General features: G+C 36.2%; 1 protein-coding gene and 1 long non-coding RNA gene across 5 annotated transcripts; both read right to left on the bottom strand.

Moving 5' to 3' along the window:
* Nucleotides 1–3,991: 3,991 nt before the first annotated feature.
* Nucleotides 3,992–17,446, bottom strand: LOC127624786 (ankyrin repeat domain-containing protein 46-like). Of its 2 annotated transcripts, none has more exons than XM_052099666.1 (4): nt 17,328–17,446; nt 16,366–16,690; nt 12,079–12,237; nt 3,992–4,646 (listed from the first exon to the last, which is right to left on the bottom strand). In XM_052099666.1, exons 2-4 carry the CDS (start codon nt 16,674–16,676, stop codon nt 4,430–4,432), a joined length of 687 nt encoding a protein of 228 aa, XP_051955626.1. In that variant the 5' UTR covers nt 16,677–16,690; nt 17,328–17,446; the 3' UTR covers nt 3,992–4,429. The 2 variants fall into 2 exon arrangements, with proteins under 2 accessions (XP_051955626.1, XP_051955628.1); XM_052099668.1 differs by having other exon boundaries at nt 16,366–16,703; nt 17,328–17,442.
* On the bottom strand, nt 4,663–11,263 carry LOC127624789 (uncharacterized). 3 transcript variants are annotated; one of them, XR_007968222.1, is made up of 4 exons: nt 10,863–11,263; nt 8,007–8,956; nt 6,886–7,850; nt 4,663–6,490 (listed from the first exon to the last, which is right to left on the bottom strand). It is a non-coding gene; the product is annotated as an uncharacterized LOC127624789 (long non-coding RNA). The 3 variants fall into 3 exon arrangements; XR_007968223.1 differs by lacking the exon at nt 10,863–11,263 and adding an exon at nt 9,351–9,606; XR_007968221.1 differs by lacking the exon at nt 10,863–11,263 and having other exon boundaries at nt 8,007–9,057.
* Nucleotides 17,447–17,469: the final 23 nt, after the last annotated feature.

Genomic DNA, 17,469 nt, shown 5'->3' with positions numbered 1-17,469 from the left:
CATATCGTGTGTGTCCCGAAAAGCGTGCTGAGATAGAGAGACAAGTAGCCAGTCTACTAGCAGATGGGGTCATTGAGGAGAGCTGCAGCCCTTGGGCGTCACCAGTCGTTTTGGTGAAGAAGAAATGTGGCGCCTGGCGTTTCTGTATTGACTACAGACGCTTGAACAGTGTGACTGTAAAAGATTCGCACCCTCTGCCCCGTGTGGATGATACATTGGATGCATTGGCAGGCACTGCGTGGTTTAGCACATTAGATTTTTCTAACGGCTACTGGCAGGTAGAAGTTGCTGAAGAGGACAGAGGAAAACGGCATTTACGACTGGACAGGGGCTCTATCAGTGGCGATCCATGCCAATGGGCCTCTCAAACTCCCCGCCACATTTCAACGTTTAATGGAACTGGTCCTCAGAGGACTCCCGTGGCATATCTGCATGGTATATCTTGATGATATTTTGATTTTCAACAAAACATTCGATGAACATCTGTCTAGCCTGCAGGAAGTGTTTTCGAGAATCCAATCGGCAGGTTTGAGACTGAACCCGAAAAATGTCACCTTGCCAGAGATCATGTAGTCTTTCTGGGCCATGTAATTTCTCAAAAGGGCCTTCAGCCTGATCCCAGGAACACGGAGAAAGTTAAAAACTGGCCAGTTCCCCGGTCTCCCTCAGAGGTCAGGGCATTTGTGGGACTATGTTCTTATTATAGACGATTTGTCAAAGACTTTTCAAATTATGCTGCTCCATTGAACCAGCTTGTTGGAAAGAATGTGGCTTTTGTGTGGACTGCTGAATGTGAGAAGTCATTCAACTTTCTGAAAGGAGTGTTGTCATCTGATCCAATAGTGATATTGCCTGACTTCAACGTGCCTTTTAAAATCCATACTGACGCCTCTAACTTGGCTGTCGGTGCGGTGCTTGCTCAGGATAGAGATGGACTTGAACATGTGGTTGCTTATGCCAGCAGGGCATTGAACTCCACACAGAGGCGTTGGTCCACCTTTGATCGTGAGCTGTGGGCAATTGTGTGGGCAGTAAGAGAGTTCAGACATTACATTGGACTTACTTCATTTACCATTATCACCGACCATCGACCGTTATTGGCGCTTCGGCGTATGTCTATTGAGGACGACCCAACAGGAAGGAGAGGAAGGTGGATTATGGAGCTCGATCCGCTGAATTGGATCATTGTGCATAAAGATGGACGTCAGCACATGAACGCGGATGCACTGTCTCGTCGTCCTGTATCACCTGACCTGAGTGAGGTGGAGTCTGGTGTTAAAGAGGTATTGGGAGTGAATGTGGTGAGCTCAAATCAACCAAGTACTGACATTCCATGTTCCTCTGAGGTTGCTGATTTTGCAGGGGAAATAACTGCTGCAAACTTACCAGACAATCTAGAAACTATGTTTTCTCTGAAGGCTTTATCGCATGATACATCTGATGTTAGGGCTATGCAGCAGGCTGATCCTGATATTAAAACTGTTGTTAGCTGGATTGAGCAATCACAAAGGCCGTCCAGAAGACAATTAAGAGGAGCCTCTCAATGTTTAAGAAAGTTTTGGACTGAGTTTAATCGTCTCTCAATTATTGATGGACTGTTGTGCCGCTCTATAATCTGTTCTCTCACATGTGACCCTATAGTCCAAATGGTTGTTCCCTCTGTTATGATTTCGGACATTCTTTTGCAACTACATGGGGCCCCAGCCTCTGCCCATTTCTCCTCTGAGCGGGTGTGGGAACGGGCGAGACAATTCTGTTACTGGCCTTCCATGTACAGAGACATCAAAGCATGGTGTGAGCAGTGCAGGGCATGTCAGACTCGTCGAGGTCCTGTTCCAGTCCACCGAGCACCTATGGGTGGGTCTCAGACGGTTCGGCCATTTGAGAGAGTCGCTATGGACATTTTGGAGCTGCCTACGACAACAAAAGGAAATCGGTATGTGCTAGTCATTGAGGACTACTTTACAAAATTTGCCAATGTGTATGCGTTACCTAATCAAACTGCTCTGACGGTGGCGCATTGCCTGTTTGAGGACTATGTATTGATTCATGGCATTCCTGAGACTTTACATTCAGACCAAGGTCGTCAGTTTGAGGCAGAGGTGATTCAGAGCCTTTGCCTTCTGCTGAACATTAAAAAGACACGTACCACTCCCTACCACCCACTGTCGGATGGTATGGTCGAGCGCTTTAATAGGACTCTGATTGATCAATTGACTAAGACGCTGCTAACTTATGGTGGGGAATGGGATGATTATGTGAAGCAAGTGGCTTTTGCTTACAACACATCGCCTCACTCTAGCACTCATTTCACACCATACTTTCTGACCCACGGACGGGAAGCACGGGTCCCCGTTGATGTACTGTTACCCGCCCGTGCTCTGGACTCAGGGATGACAGGTTCCCATGCTGAATTTGTTTCATCACTTCTGACAAAACTGAACTCTGCCTTTAGCAGTGCACGCATGCACAGTGAGGCGGCTCATGACCGTCAAAAAATGTACCACGATGAAGGAGTGCGTCACCAGCCTTATGTCGTTGGTGCCATGGTGTGGCTGAACAACCCAGTGGAGAGCCGCATGAAACTGGCACCCCATTGGAAAGGACCTTACAAAATTGTACAAGTCATGGATTCGTGTGGAGAACGGGGACTGACTTATCGAATTGTCAATCCTTTGGACTCTGATGAAAGGGCACAGGTAGTGCATTATAATAGGGTGCGGCCTTATACATTGCCTGTTTCTCCCGTGTCACAGAACCAGACATTGTCCGATGTTTCTGACTCTCTGCCAACATCCACCTCCTTCGAGTCAGATATACCTGGAGGAGAGGGGTGCATTTCTCCTCAGAAAGATCTGAGTGTTGCACCTGGAAAACTGCATTCATGGAAGGGGTTAGAACCAAACATGAGCAGGACAGGGAGGATTCTAAAACCTCCTGGCCATTTGAATGACTTTGTTGTGTATTAAGGTAACTGTGACTCCTGTTAACGTTTGTTCTATTCAAAGGGCTGTTTGAAGTTTGTTTAAAAAAAAAGTACTAAGCTTGCTGTTTCACTTTATACGGTTGTGTGTTTATGTATGTTTAGCAAGTTGATTGCTCTTGAATGTAAACGAGGACGTTTATTCTGGTAGGGGGGACATATGTAACAGACTTAATTTTGGATTTTAGTTAATTGTTGTTACATTGAGTGCCTTTACACTCTATGGTATATATGTGTGTGTGCAGTACATTATCCCCTCGGGGCTTGCCGTAAATGGTGAGTGTGCATGCGCACAGAGGCTGGTTGTTCAGTTTGTTCGACTACTGGTGTGTAAGCTAATAAAGAGAAAAGCACGGATTAAAACTCTGTCTGCAGTCGTTTGTTATTTTCTTATTTCTAAGTATCTAGGCGAACTCCACGTGAACGCTCGGTTACACTTACATTAATTCTTCAGTTAAAACTCATGCACGGGGGGACGGGGTGCCTGGGTATCTCAGCGAGTATTGACGCTGATTACCACCACTGGAGTCGTGAGTTCAAATCTATCCAGGGAGTGCTGAGTGACTCCAGCCAGGTCTCCTAAGCAGCCAAAATTGTCCCGGTTGCTAGGGAGGGTACAGTCATATGGGGCAACCTCCTCGTGATCAATATGATGTGGTTCTCGCTCTCTGTGGGACACGTGGCGAGTTGTGCATGGATGCCACAGAAAATAGTGTGAAGCCTCCACACGTGCCATGTCTCCGCAGTAATGCGCTCAACATGCACAGAATTTTTTTATCTTGCACTTTTTGCTCTTGAATTTTTTTTTTTTAATTAATGAAACTACAAACCAAATCAATGTACAGTCAGAAAGACAACAATATTGAGAGAGAAACATACAGCCAGGGGGAAGTCTAAGCATTATGTAAATATATTAAAAGACTCCCATGTATAGCATTATTGAATTATTGTCAAGTTTAAGGTTTAACAATAAAACAAAAAATAAAAAAAGGGGAAACAAACTCAATACAAAATACCATTACAGTTTTTGCGGCCACTTTAATGTCAATCCAATAAATGAAACTATGAGAGTAGTGTTCTCAGAACTGTGCAATAAAAACAGAGAAATAATTTGAGAAGGTGGCAAGCCGGACTGTTACACAAACAATAACATGAATATGCAGAATACAAATCACATGAAATTGTTTTTTATTCAAACAAGCAAGATGAAAATAGAAAGTACAATTTTGCATCACATGAAAAGTCTATTTACATTAATATACACAAAAAGGCTATTGAAATTTAGTCAAAGAATTTATGGTCTCAACTGAGTGAGGCATGGTTATCAGTTACATAACCATAATCAACTGTAGAAAGAATCATCAGCTAATGAAAGATTTAAAAAAGTCCAGATCAAAATTGTTTCTAATGTGTTTTCACAATGATGGAGTATGTCTGTAAAAAGCCTTAGTGCACAAGTTCCAGCTGGTTAGATGCAAAAGGTAAGACTCCACTGACATAATACGCAATGCCCAGCGAGAGCAGAGCAATGACAAGGAGCAGTAGGAGAACTCTCCAAAAACCAAGATCTTCTACAAACTCCTGCCAAGTCGTTCGGAAGCTGGACAGCACACCATCACTGTGATGAAAGTGTGGATTGAGAAGAGAATGGCTCTCCATGGCACTGCATCAGATAATAACAGCACGTAATGAGTTATGACACTTTCACAATTTAAATAAATTCAAAGTATCTTGAAAGACTATTTATTCCAAAGATTTTACCATCAACCTCTTACAATGAATCACAGACAATGCTTATATATGCTTATAATGGAATACTAGCCTACTACTTACTGTGCAAAGTAAGAGTACTACTGTACACTCTTAATGGTAGCTGAAAGCATAATCACATTAACAATCTGCAGGGGATGTGTCAGATTTTATGAATGACAGGCAGTCCGCTTCTGCAGAAATCTGCAGATCTTTGTTGAGGAGGAAAATTTGATAAATGGTCCTAAATGTAATCTTCTTTTGGCAGCTCCCATTACAGGTCACCACAGCGGACCCACCGTGATCTGCATATTTTACTTGACACAGCTTTTACGCCAGATTAAATGGTCCTAAATGTAATAAAGGCTCTAAATGTAATACAATTTGGTCCTAAATGCAAATACTTTTGGTCCTAAATATAATTTAGGATTAATGTAATGTTATTACATATATGAACTTCATTACATTTAGAACTACATGGTATAACATTTAGGGCATTTAGGGCATTTATTACATTTAGAACCAAAATGTATTATAGGTCCTAAATTTCATTACATTTATGAAATTCATCACATTTAGGAACAAAAGTTATTACAATTAGGACCTTTATTACAATCTGAACCAAATTTAATCACATTTAAGATCTTCATTACATTTAGCTCCAAATGTTATTACATTTTTGACCGTAGATGTAATAAACACACTTAATGAAATAATGGTTGGTTCTAAATATATTAAATGCGCTAAACATTTTTGGTTGTACATTTATGACCTTTATTACATTTATGACCATCACATTTAGGAGCAAAAGTTATTAAATGTATGACCTTTCATTTATGATCATCACATTTAGGAGCAAAAGTTATTACATTTATGACCTTTTTATATTTAGGACCATATGTTTTACATTAAGGGGCTTTATTACATTTAGGACCAAATGTTTTTACATTAAGGGGCTTTATTGCATTTAGGATAAAATGTTATTACATTAATGGGCTTCATTACATTTAAAACCAAATGGTTTTACATTAAGGGGCTTTATTGCATTTAGGACCGAATGTTTTACATTAAGGGCTTTATTGCATTTAGGGGCTTTATTACATTTAGGACCAATTACATTAAGGGGCTTTATTGCATTTAGGATCAATTGTTATTACATTAAGGGGCTTTATTACATTTAGGACCAATTACATTAAGGGGCTTTATTGCATTTAGGATCAAATGTGGGGCAGTGGTGGCTCAGTGGTTGAGGCTCAGGGTTACTGACCAGTAGGTCGGGGGTTCAAGCCCCAGCACCACAAAGATGCCACTGTTGGGCCCTTGAGCAAGGCACTTAACTCCAGGTTGCTCCGGGGGGATTGTCCCTGTAATAAGTGCACTGTAAGTCCATTTGGATAAAAGCGTCTGCCAAATGCATAAATGTAAATGTTATTACATTAGGGGCTTTATTGTATTTAGGATCAAATTTTATTACATTTATGACCTTTTTACATTTAGGACCAAATGTTATTACATTAAGGGGCTTTATTGCATTTAGGACCAAATGTTTTATATTAAGGGGCTTTATTACATTTAAAACCAAATGTTATTACATTTATGACCTTTTTACATTTAGGACCAAATGTTTTTACATTAACAGCTTTATTACATTTAGGACCAAATGTTATTACATTAAGGGTCTTTTTTACATTTAGGACCAAATGTTTTATATTAAGGGGCTTTATTACATTTAAAACCAAATGTTATTACATTTATGACCTTTTTACATTTAGGACCAAATGTTTTTACATTAACAGGCTTTATTACATTTAGGACCAAATGTTATTACATTAAGGGGCTTTATTGCATTTAGGACCAAATGTTATTACATTAAGGGTCTTTTTACATTTAGGACCAAATGTTTTATATTAAGGGGCTTTATTACATTTAAAACCAAATGTTATTACATTTATGACCTTTTTACATTTAGGACCAAATGTTTTTACATTAACAGGCTTTATTACATTTAGGACCAAATGTTATTACATTAAGGGGCTTTATTGCATTTAGGACCAAATGTTATTACATTAAGGGTCTTTTTACATTTAGGACCAAATGTTTTTATATTAAGGGGCTTTATTACATTTAAAACCAAATGTTATTACATTTATGACCTTTTTACATTTAGGACCAAATGTTTTTACATTAAGGGGCTTTATTGCATTTAGGACCAAATGTTTTTACATTAACAGGCTTTATTACATTTAGGACCAAATGTTTTTACATTAACAGGCTTTATTACATTTAGGACCAAATGTTTTTACATTAAGGGGCTTTATTGCATTTAGGACCAAATGTTTTTACATTAACAGGCTTTATTACATTTAGGACCAAATGTTATTACATTAAGGGGCTTTATTGTATTTAGGATCAAATGTTATTACATTTATGACCTTTTTACATTTAGGACCAAATGTTATTACATTAAGGGGCTTTATTGCATTTAGGATCAATTGTTATTACATTGTGGGGCAGTGGTGGCTCAGTGGTTGAGGCTCAGGGTTACTGACCAGTAGGTCGGGGGTTCAAGCCCCAGCACCACAAAGATGCCACTGTTGGGCCCTTGAGCAAGGCACTTAACTCCAGGTTGCTCCAGGGGATTGTCCCTGTAATAAGTGCACTGTAAGTCGCTTTGGATAAAAGCGTCTGCCAAATGCATAAATATAAATGTTATTACATTAGTAGGCTTTACTACATTTAGGACCAAATGTTATTACATTAAGGGGCTTTATTGTATTTAGGATCAAATGTTATTACATTTATGACCTTATTGTATTTAGGACCAAAGGTTATTACATTAAGGGGCTTTTTTATATTTAGGACCAAATGTTTTATATTAAGGGGCTTTATTACATTTAAAACCAAATGTTACATTAGTAGGCTTTATTGTATTTATGATCAAATGTTATTACATTAAGGGGCTTTATTGTATTTAGGATCAAATTTTATTACATTTATGACCTTTTTACATTTAGGACCAAATGTTATTACATTAAGGGGCTTTATTGCATTTAGGACCAAATGTTTTATATTAAGGGGCTTTATTACATTTAAAACCAAATGTTATTACATTTATGACCTTTTTACATTTAGGACCAAATGTTTTTACATTAACAGCTTTATTACATTTAGGACCAAATGTTATTACATTAAGGGTCTTTTTACATTTAGGACCAAATGTTTTATATTAAGGGGCTTTATTACATTTAAAACCAAATGTTATTACATTTATGACCTTTTTACATTTAGGACCAAATGTTTTTACATTAACAGGCTTTATTACATTTAGGACCAAATGTTATTACATTAAGGGGCTTTATTGCATTTAGGACCAAATGTTATTACATTAAGGGTCTTTTTTACATTTAGGACCAAATGTTTTATATTAAGGGGCTTTATTACATTTAAAACCAAATGTTATTACATTTATGACCTTTTTACATTTAGGACCAAATGTTTTTACATTAACAGGCTTTATTACATTTAGGACCAAATGTTATTACATTAAGGGGCTTTATTGCATTTAGGACCAAATGTTATTACATTAAGGGTCTTTTTTACATTTAGGACCAAATGTTTTATATTAAGGGGCTTTATTACATTTAAAACCAAATGTTATTACATTTATGACCTTTTTACATTTAGGACCAAATGTTTTTACATTAAGGGGCTTTATTGCATTTAGGACCAAATGTTTTTACATTAACAGGCTTTATTACATTTAGGACCAAATGTTTTTACATTAACAGGCTTTATTACATTTAGGACCAAATGTTTTTACATTAAGGGGCTTTATTGCATTTAGGACCAAATGTTTTTACATTAACAGGCTTTATTACATTTAGGACCAAATGTTATTACATTAAGGGGCTTTATTGTATTTAGGATCAAATTTTATTACATTTATGACCTTTTTACATTTAGGACCAAATGTTATTACATTAAGGGGCTTTATTGCATTTAGGACCAAATGTTTTATATTAAGGGGCTTTATTACATTTAAAACCAAATGTTATTACATTTATGACCTTTTTACATTTAGGACCAAATGTTTTTACATTAACAGCTTTATTACATTTAGGACCAAATGTTATTACATTAAGGGTCTTTTTTACATTTAGGACCAAATGTTTTATATTAAGGGGCTTTATTACATTTAAAACCAAATGTTATTACATTTATGACCTTTTTACATTTAGGACCAAATGTTTTTACATTAACAGGCTTTATTACATTTAGGACCAAATGTTATTACATTAAGGGGCTTTATTGCATTTAGGACCAAATGTTATTACATTAAGGGTCTTTTTACATTTAGGACCAAATGTTTTATATTAAGGGGCTTTATTACATTTAAAACCAAATGTTATTACATTTATGACCTTTTTACATTTAGGACCAAATGTTTTTACATTAACAGGCTTTATTACATTTAGGACCAAATGTTATTACATTAAGGGGCTTTATTGCATTTAGGACCAAATGTTATTACATTAAGGGTCTTTTTACATTTAGGACCAAATGTTTTATATTAAGGGGCTTTATTACATTTAAAACCAAATGTTATTACATTTATGACCTTTTTACATTTAGGACCAAATGTTTTTACATTAAGGGGCTTTATTGCATTTAGGACCAAATGTTTTTACATTAACAGGCTTTATTACATTTAGGACCAAATGTTTTTACATTAACAGGCTTTATTACATTTAGGACCAAATGTTTTTACATTAAGGGGCTTTATTGCATTTAGGACCAAATGTTTTTACATTAACAGGCTTTATTACATTTAGGACCAAATGTTATTACATTAAGGGGCTTTATTGTATTTAGGATCAAATGTTATTACATTTATGACCTTTTACATTTAGGACCAAATGTTATTACATTAAGGGGCTTTATTGCATTTAGGATCAATTGTTATTACATTGTGGGGCAGTGGTGGCTCAGTGGTTGAGGCTCAGGGTTACTGACCAGTAGGTCGGGGTTCAAGCCCCAGCACCACAAAGATGCCACTGTTGGGCCCTTGAGCAAGGCACTTAACTCCAGGTTGCTCCAGGGATTGTCCCTGTAATAAGTGCACTGTAAGTCGCTTTGGATAAAGCGTCTGCCAAATGCATAAATATAAATGTTATTACATTAGTAGGCTTTACTACATTTAGGACCAAATGTTATTACATTAAGGGGCTTTATTGTATTTAGGATCAAATGTTATTACATTTATGACCTTATTGTATTTAGGACCAAAGGTTATTACATTAAGGGGCTTTTTTATATTTAGGACCAAATGTTTTATATTAAGGGGCTTTATTACATTTAAAACCAAATGTTACATTAGTAGGCTTTATTGTATTTATGATCAAATGTTATTACATTAAGGGGCTTTATTGTATTTAGGATCAAATTTTATTACATTTATGACCTTTTTACATTTAGGACCAAATGTTATTACATTAAGGGGCTTTATTGCATTTAGGACCAAATGTTTTATATTAAGGGGCTTTATTACATTTAAAACCAAATGTTATTACATTTATGACCTTTTTACATTTAGGACCAAATGTTTTTACATTAACAGCTTTATTACATTTAGGACCAAATGTTATTACATTAAGGGTCTTTTTACATTTAGGACCAAATGTTTTATATTAAGGGGCTTTATTACATTTAAAACCAAATGTTATTACATTTATGACCTTTTTACATTTAGGACCAAATGTTTTTACATTAACAGGCTTTATTACATTTAGGACCAAATGTTATTACATTAAGGGGCTTTATTGCATTTAGGACCAAATGTTATTACATTAAGGGTCTTTTTTACATTTAGGACCAAATGTTTTATATTAAGGGGCTTTATTACATTTAAAACCAAATGTTATTACATTTATGACCTTTTTACATTTAGGACCAAATGTTTTTACATTAACAGGCTTTATTACATTTAGGACCAAATGTTATTACATTAAGGGGCTTTATTGCATTTAGGACCAAATGTTATTACATTAAGGGTCTTTTTACATTTAGGACCAAATGTTTTATATTAAGGGGCTTTATTACATTTAAAACCAAATGTTATTACATTTATGACCTTTTTACATTTAGGACCAAATGTTTTTACATTAAGGGGCTTTATTGCATTTAGGACCAAATGTTTTTACATTAACAGGCTTTATTACATTTAGGACCAAATGTTTTTACATTAACAGGCTTTATTACATTTAGGACCAAATGTTTTTACATTAAGGGGCTTTATTGCATTTAGGACCAAATGTTTTTACATTAACAGGCTTTATTACATTTAGGACCAAATGTTATTACATTAAGGGGCTTTATTGTATTTAGGATCAAATGTTATTACATTTATGACCTTTTTACATTTAGGACCAAATGTTATTACATTAAGGGGCTTTATTGCATTTAGGATCAATTGTTATTACATTGTGGGGCAGTGGTGGCTCAGTGGTTGAGGCTCAGGGTTACTGACCAGTAGGTCGGGGTTCAAGCCCCAGCACCACAAAGATGCCACTGTTGGGCCCTTGAGCAAGGCACTTAACTCCAGGTTGCTCCAGGGGATTGTCCCTGTAATAAGTGCACTGTAAGTCAGCTTTGGATAAAAGCGTCTGCCAAATGCATAAATATAAATGTTATTACATTAGTAGGCTTTACTACATTTAGGACCAAATGTTATTACATTAAGGGGCTTTATTGTATTTAGGATCAAATGTTATTACATTTATGACCTTATTGTATTTAGGACCAAAGGTTATTACATTAAGGGGCTTTTTTATATTTAGGACCAAATGTTTTATATTAAGGGGCTTTATTACATTTAAAACCAAATGTTACATTAGTAGGCTTTATTGTATTTATGATCAAATGTTATTACATTAAGGGGCTTTATTACATTTAGGATCAAATGTTTTACATTAAGGGGCTTTATTGCATTTAGGACCAAATGTTATTACATTAGGGGCTTTATTGTATTTATGATCAAATGTTATTACATTAAGGGGCTTTTTTACATTTAGGACCAAATGTTTTATATTAAGGGGCTTTATTAAATTAAGGCCAAATGTTTTACATTAACTGTTTCTTCTAAAATTAATACATTTGTTCTATTAATATCAATTAATAAAACATTTTTGGTTCTAAATTACATAATATTTTTGGTCTTTACTACATTTAGGACTAGATGTTACACTACTACATTTAAGATAATTTATTATGTTTGTTCCAACAGCTTGAACGTTTCATTTTCGGGTGCATTTTTAGAGTTATTTGAAATAAGATATTTTAAAACTCACCTCTCATTCTCAGCCATGTGCATCTTTTCCAGGCTGGAATGGGAGCTGCGGTTGAAGCCCTTCACTTCCTGTTCCTCCAGCCCCTCCAGCAGATGGAGTGCATCCTTATTCACTCCACGTCTCTTGGCCAGCACCAGCGGAGTTGCTCCATTGTGATTACTGCTCAAATTTGAAAAAAAAAAAAAAGGCCTTGCATGAAGCATGGACTTCAAAAAAACAGTCAAACGTTTTTATTGTCATTGTGCTCTTGTGCAAGACACTTAACCTAGGGGAGACTGTCCCTATAAGAAGTGCACTGTAAGCCACTTTGGATAAATGCTTCAGCTACCATTGTTCAATGGAAACATGCCATGATATGCCATTTGTGTTATAGTTCTGTCAATTGGGAAAAGAAACTAAATTTGAATTTAATTAGAATTTTAAAGTCAGCTGGTTTTTTAAATTTACATTATTTCCTTAGTCCACAAGAGGATGCATTAAATACGTATAAACATACAGCACCTTGTTATTTTATTGCATAGAACATTCCTGGCTGTTAAAAAAACATTCGATTTTAAACTAAAATGCCTAAAATAAAAAAGTTTTAGTCGGTTCATATTCTCAAACTTCAATAGGCAGTTCTGTGTTAACATGGTGTTACACTTGCACTGGTGCCACAGTATGTAAACTACCACAGACTCAAACTTCATAATAACAGCAATATACCACAGTGTTTTTCATTCATTACAGCTGTATGTAGGGTAGAATTATTTCCAGATAGCAGTGGTATTCGGCTGAACTCTGTGGTAATGCAGCTCATGATCCTTGGTCAGGGTCTGTTCAAAGAGACGAACACAACAGAAAGGAACAGAACACGAGGATCTCGAGACATTTCCAACTTGAACTACCATTGCTTAATCTGAGAAATGCTGATAAGAGAGCAAGAAGCAATGGCCAAAGACCTCCACTTACTGTAAGGGGCTGTTCACACCGAACACTTTCGCAACAACCCAGTTTGCCATTTGTTTGTCAATGTAAACACGCTGGACGAACGTCTTTGTTTCGCTTTGTTTTTGTTTATTCAGTGTCTTGTGCAGGAGCACTGCTTTTTAGATGCCCTGTCAAGTTAAAAAGAACTTTAATGCGTCTCAATGCACCTGGTTTTTGTTAAACTGTATTTTGCTGTGCTTCATCTAGCCTTTTAGCGATTTCATCGCCAGTGCTTGGCACATATCCAAAATTCGAATGCACAGTTTTAGCATTCGAATGTGTGTATTTTTCTTAAATTCTACAACCCTATTGTGTTATTTGATAGATATAATAATTTCAATATTATTCTAACAAGTGAAATATATTAATAATAAAGACTGAGTAGGCGTGTCCAAACATTTGACCTTGGAATAGCATGTACTGTAAATACTGTAAGGCTGGCACCAGGATGTGTACACCCAAAAGGCTCTGTGAGAAAACTCTCACACAGAAGAGCATTTCCACCTGAGACAACACACGCTACTGATCAAGGACCATTAAACACAAATCTCACTCACATCTACTCCCTCTCTCACCTCAGGTCAATTTAGGGTCACCAAAAATTATGACTCATCCTGTTCTGTAACGTAAAAGGTTTTCTGACCATACATGTTTGGCATCATTCAAGAGGTCTCAGTGCAACTGGTAAAATGGTCTCATTCCCTTTCAGCAAAGTCAAATCACAAGTAAGATTTAAGAACTTAATAAAAATACTGTATTCTATCAGGGACATGCCCCTCTCAAATCTCTCACAGGGACCAGATGCAGTATATAGATTAGGTGCATTCTTTGTAAACATCAAACAACCTCCTCAATCACAAGTTTCAAAGGTCTACTTACAACTCCCTAAATTGTAATCCAAATCCTGGATAACATTAAACAAACACATCTGAAATAACAATAGAATGGTTTGGTACGGAGAGATGGCATAGGAGCTCGGGAGTCTGTAGGCAGATATCCCACACAATTTCTGTGTGTAGTTTTTCTCTACCAGGTATGTAATTTTTATTGATAAATGTTTAAATTTGACTTATTATTGTCTAATTGGAATTGATGAATGTATTATTTTACCTGGAAAATAAATAGTTACATTTGAATTTATTCTGATTTACTCTGAAACTGTTGTCTTTAGTATAATATGTTAAGTCCATGTTTCTGCAAATCTACAACCAGGTTAGTTGCGGACTAAAGCTCAGTTCTGAGTAGAGCATGGGGCACACCGACTGAAACTTTAGAGCTCAGACTAACAAATTGGCATTAGTTCAAGTGTAATCAGAATGTACAGGCTCAATATGAAATTTCCGTTTAGGACATGATGTTGTCGAACAAGCCTAAATAGGGTGTAGTCTAAACCTCTGGTTATTGTAATATTTTCTAGTGAAGTGTACTTTGGAAACTATGGCATGATTATATAAAGCTATTTTATCTTAGGTATTGTTGGTCTACCTTTGTAAATTTAGTGGTCATGACCACTAGGTAGAAAGAATGTTACTCTAATTAAGTGTTTACTATCTAAGGGAATTAAACAAAATACTTTTATTTAAAAGGGCAAGCATGAGCAGCCATCTAATTAGTATTTAGTCAATTACTGTTTTAATGACCAATACTGTCGTATTTGTGACTGTGAGATCCGTGTACACGGCTGGCGCGAGACTCTCTAAGCGACAGGAATCCAAATGAACGAGTACAATATAAAATAGAGTTAAATACGATGATCAAATGTTAAACCAAATTTAATAATAATAATTAAGATTGGACCATTAATATATCCTTGGAAACTTTTATAATTGGAGTCAGATTACATAAAACGGGGATCATAACACAAATAACACAGTTATTTAATTGGAATGAAATAACTTAAACTTAATGCGCACGAAATGACATAACGCGCAGGAGACCTTCTGCCACGCCATTGGATACCGTCCTTGGGTGGCCTCCCCCCATACAAAGCATGATATACTGCCTGGAAAAAACAAAAAGATAGCCGTTTGGATTTTAATAAGCAGATACTTAAGAGCTTATGATTTAATCATTATTGCAGTTGATTAATTTGTTTCAGCTGGCAACAATTATTTTAACCCTTACTGATGCAGTGTATAGCTTCTCATTTCTTAAACAACCATGTCGGAAGATGCATCCCGAGGTTGTCGAAAAGATGTTACTGTGTTTCAGAGGAGGCAAATTATTGGCCCGCATCAAGCAAAGAAAACAACTGAAATCACAGAAATTGGGTTAAGAACTGTCCAATGCTTTATTAAAACATGGAAGGATAATGGTGAACTGTCAGCTTTGCAGAAGAAATGTGGTAAAAAAAAATCTTGAATGATTATGATCGGGATCACTAAAATGCTTGAAATCACATTGTAAAAAATCAACAGTATAAACTTATGGCTATGTTTAATAGTGAAAGTAAGAGCCTTTCCACATGCACAATGCGATGAGAACAATTGTGTGGCCACAAGAAAGCCACTTGTTAGTGAGGCTAATCAAAAAACACAACAACTTCAATTTGTTAGGGTGCATAAAGATTGGACTGTGGAGCAATGGAATCATATGGTCTAATGAGTCCAGATATACCCTATTCAAATGCTGTGGGTGCGTCAGGGGAAGAAGGGAAGCACATAAAACGATGCACCAGTCAGGCATAGTACCCACTGTAGAAGACTCTGGAGGCAGTGTTATGATCTGGGGTTGATTAAATTGGTCAGGTCTAGGCTCAGCAACATTATGCGACTATAATAAAACGAAGTCAGCTGAATAGCTGAATGTACTGAATGACAAGATTATCACATCAATAGAGTTTTTCTTCCCTGATGCACAGGCATATTCCAGGATGACAATTCCAAGATTCATCAGGCTCAAATTGTGAAAGAGTGGTTCAGGGAACATGATTAATCATTAATTGGCCACAACAGAATCCTGACCTTAACCCCATTGAAAGTCTTTGGGATGTGACGGAGAAGATTTTACGGAATGGTTCGATTCTTTCCGTCATCAATACAAGATCTCGGGCAAAAATGTATGCAACCCTGGATGGAAATAAATGTTGTGACATTGCATAAGGTTGTCGAAAACAATGCCATGACGAATGCATGCCATAATCAAAGCTAAAAACGGTCCAAATATTAGAGTATGCAACTTATTTCTTTGCCAGGGAGTGTAAATAAATATGGCAATTATTCAGTACCATTGTATATATATATATATATATATATATATATATAAGTACCATGGAATTACCATCGGATTTCATCACAACGGGAAAAAAAAGACACTGACCAGATGTCAATCTTGAGGCCGTTGGACACCAAGAACTGGATGGTGTCTACATGGCCACACATGTGCAGCGCTGTGTTGCCCTGTGAGTCAGTGGCCAGCAGATCAGCTCCAAATATGTGCAGTAGGCGGCAGATGTCCACGTATCCCCGAGCAGCAGCCAGGTGCAGTCCAGTTCGTCCACGGCAGTCCCTGGTGTTTGGGTCGAAACCAGATTCAAGCAGGAGTTTGGTGTGGGCCAGATCCCCATCAATACAGGCCTGCAGCAGCGGCACGGTGGTCTGAAGCGAGTCGTTGATGAAGACATACGACATTTTGCACTTGGTATCTGAGGTTTAAAACTGAAAATCATAAATTTGCTAGTTGACATGACATATCACATTACTGACAGCAGTATCATTCAGTGCAACAAGCTTTTTAAAGCCAATTAATACATTAGACATTTTCTAATAGGTTTTTATCATTATGCATGTTTTTATTACCGCATATTAATTTGAATAATACATGGAATATTTTTATTTCTAAAAAATTATTTGTCTCCCCTCAGGAGAACTTTTGAAGTGAACTGCAAAATGGCAAAATTTGAATTCAATTTATTGATTAAAAATAATGTTAAAAGAAATAGTTCCCAGTAAAAGCATGTAAAATATTTATTTCCCCATTTACATTTAAATATTAAGATAAAATCTTAAATAAAAATGTAAAACTACTACTTATATAATTGAAATGCCTTGCTTTGTGAATGTTTCACAAAGCAAACACGCATAACGTTTCTAAAATTTAAATAAATAGGAGTAGTACAGCTATTAAATTATAATAACGATTTAGATTGCATAACAATGTAAATAAATAGTAGCTAGCGTGCTAGCCAGGCTAGTATAAATCAACGAGAAAACATACACGACCGCGATCAATAAAAGCACCGAATTAAATACTTTGCTAGACTGAAGATGGATGATCAATACCTTTGAGTGATTTTTCAAATGTATCTCATAAAATCTGCTGCTTTCCGACCCTCTGTTTTTGGCTGCGTCGAGAAAAGCGAAAAGAAACGACGTAAACAGATAGAGAAAGAAAAACTTCAACCCCCAGCATTCCATGCAATGT

This window comes from Xyrauchen texanus, chromosome 31, assembly GCF_025860055.1.
Source record: "Xyrauchen texanus isolate HMW12.3.18 chromosome 31, RBS_HiC_50CHRs, whole genome shotgun sequence".
Taxonomy (NCBI): domain Eukaryota; kingdom Metazoa; phylum Chordata; class Actinopteri; order Cypriniformes; family Catostomidae; genus Xyrauchen; species Xyrauchen texanus.
This window is presented reverse-complemented; position numbering and strand designations above follow the sequence as displayed.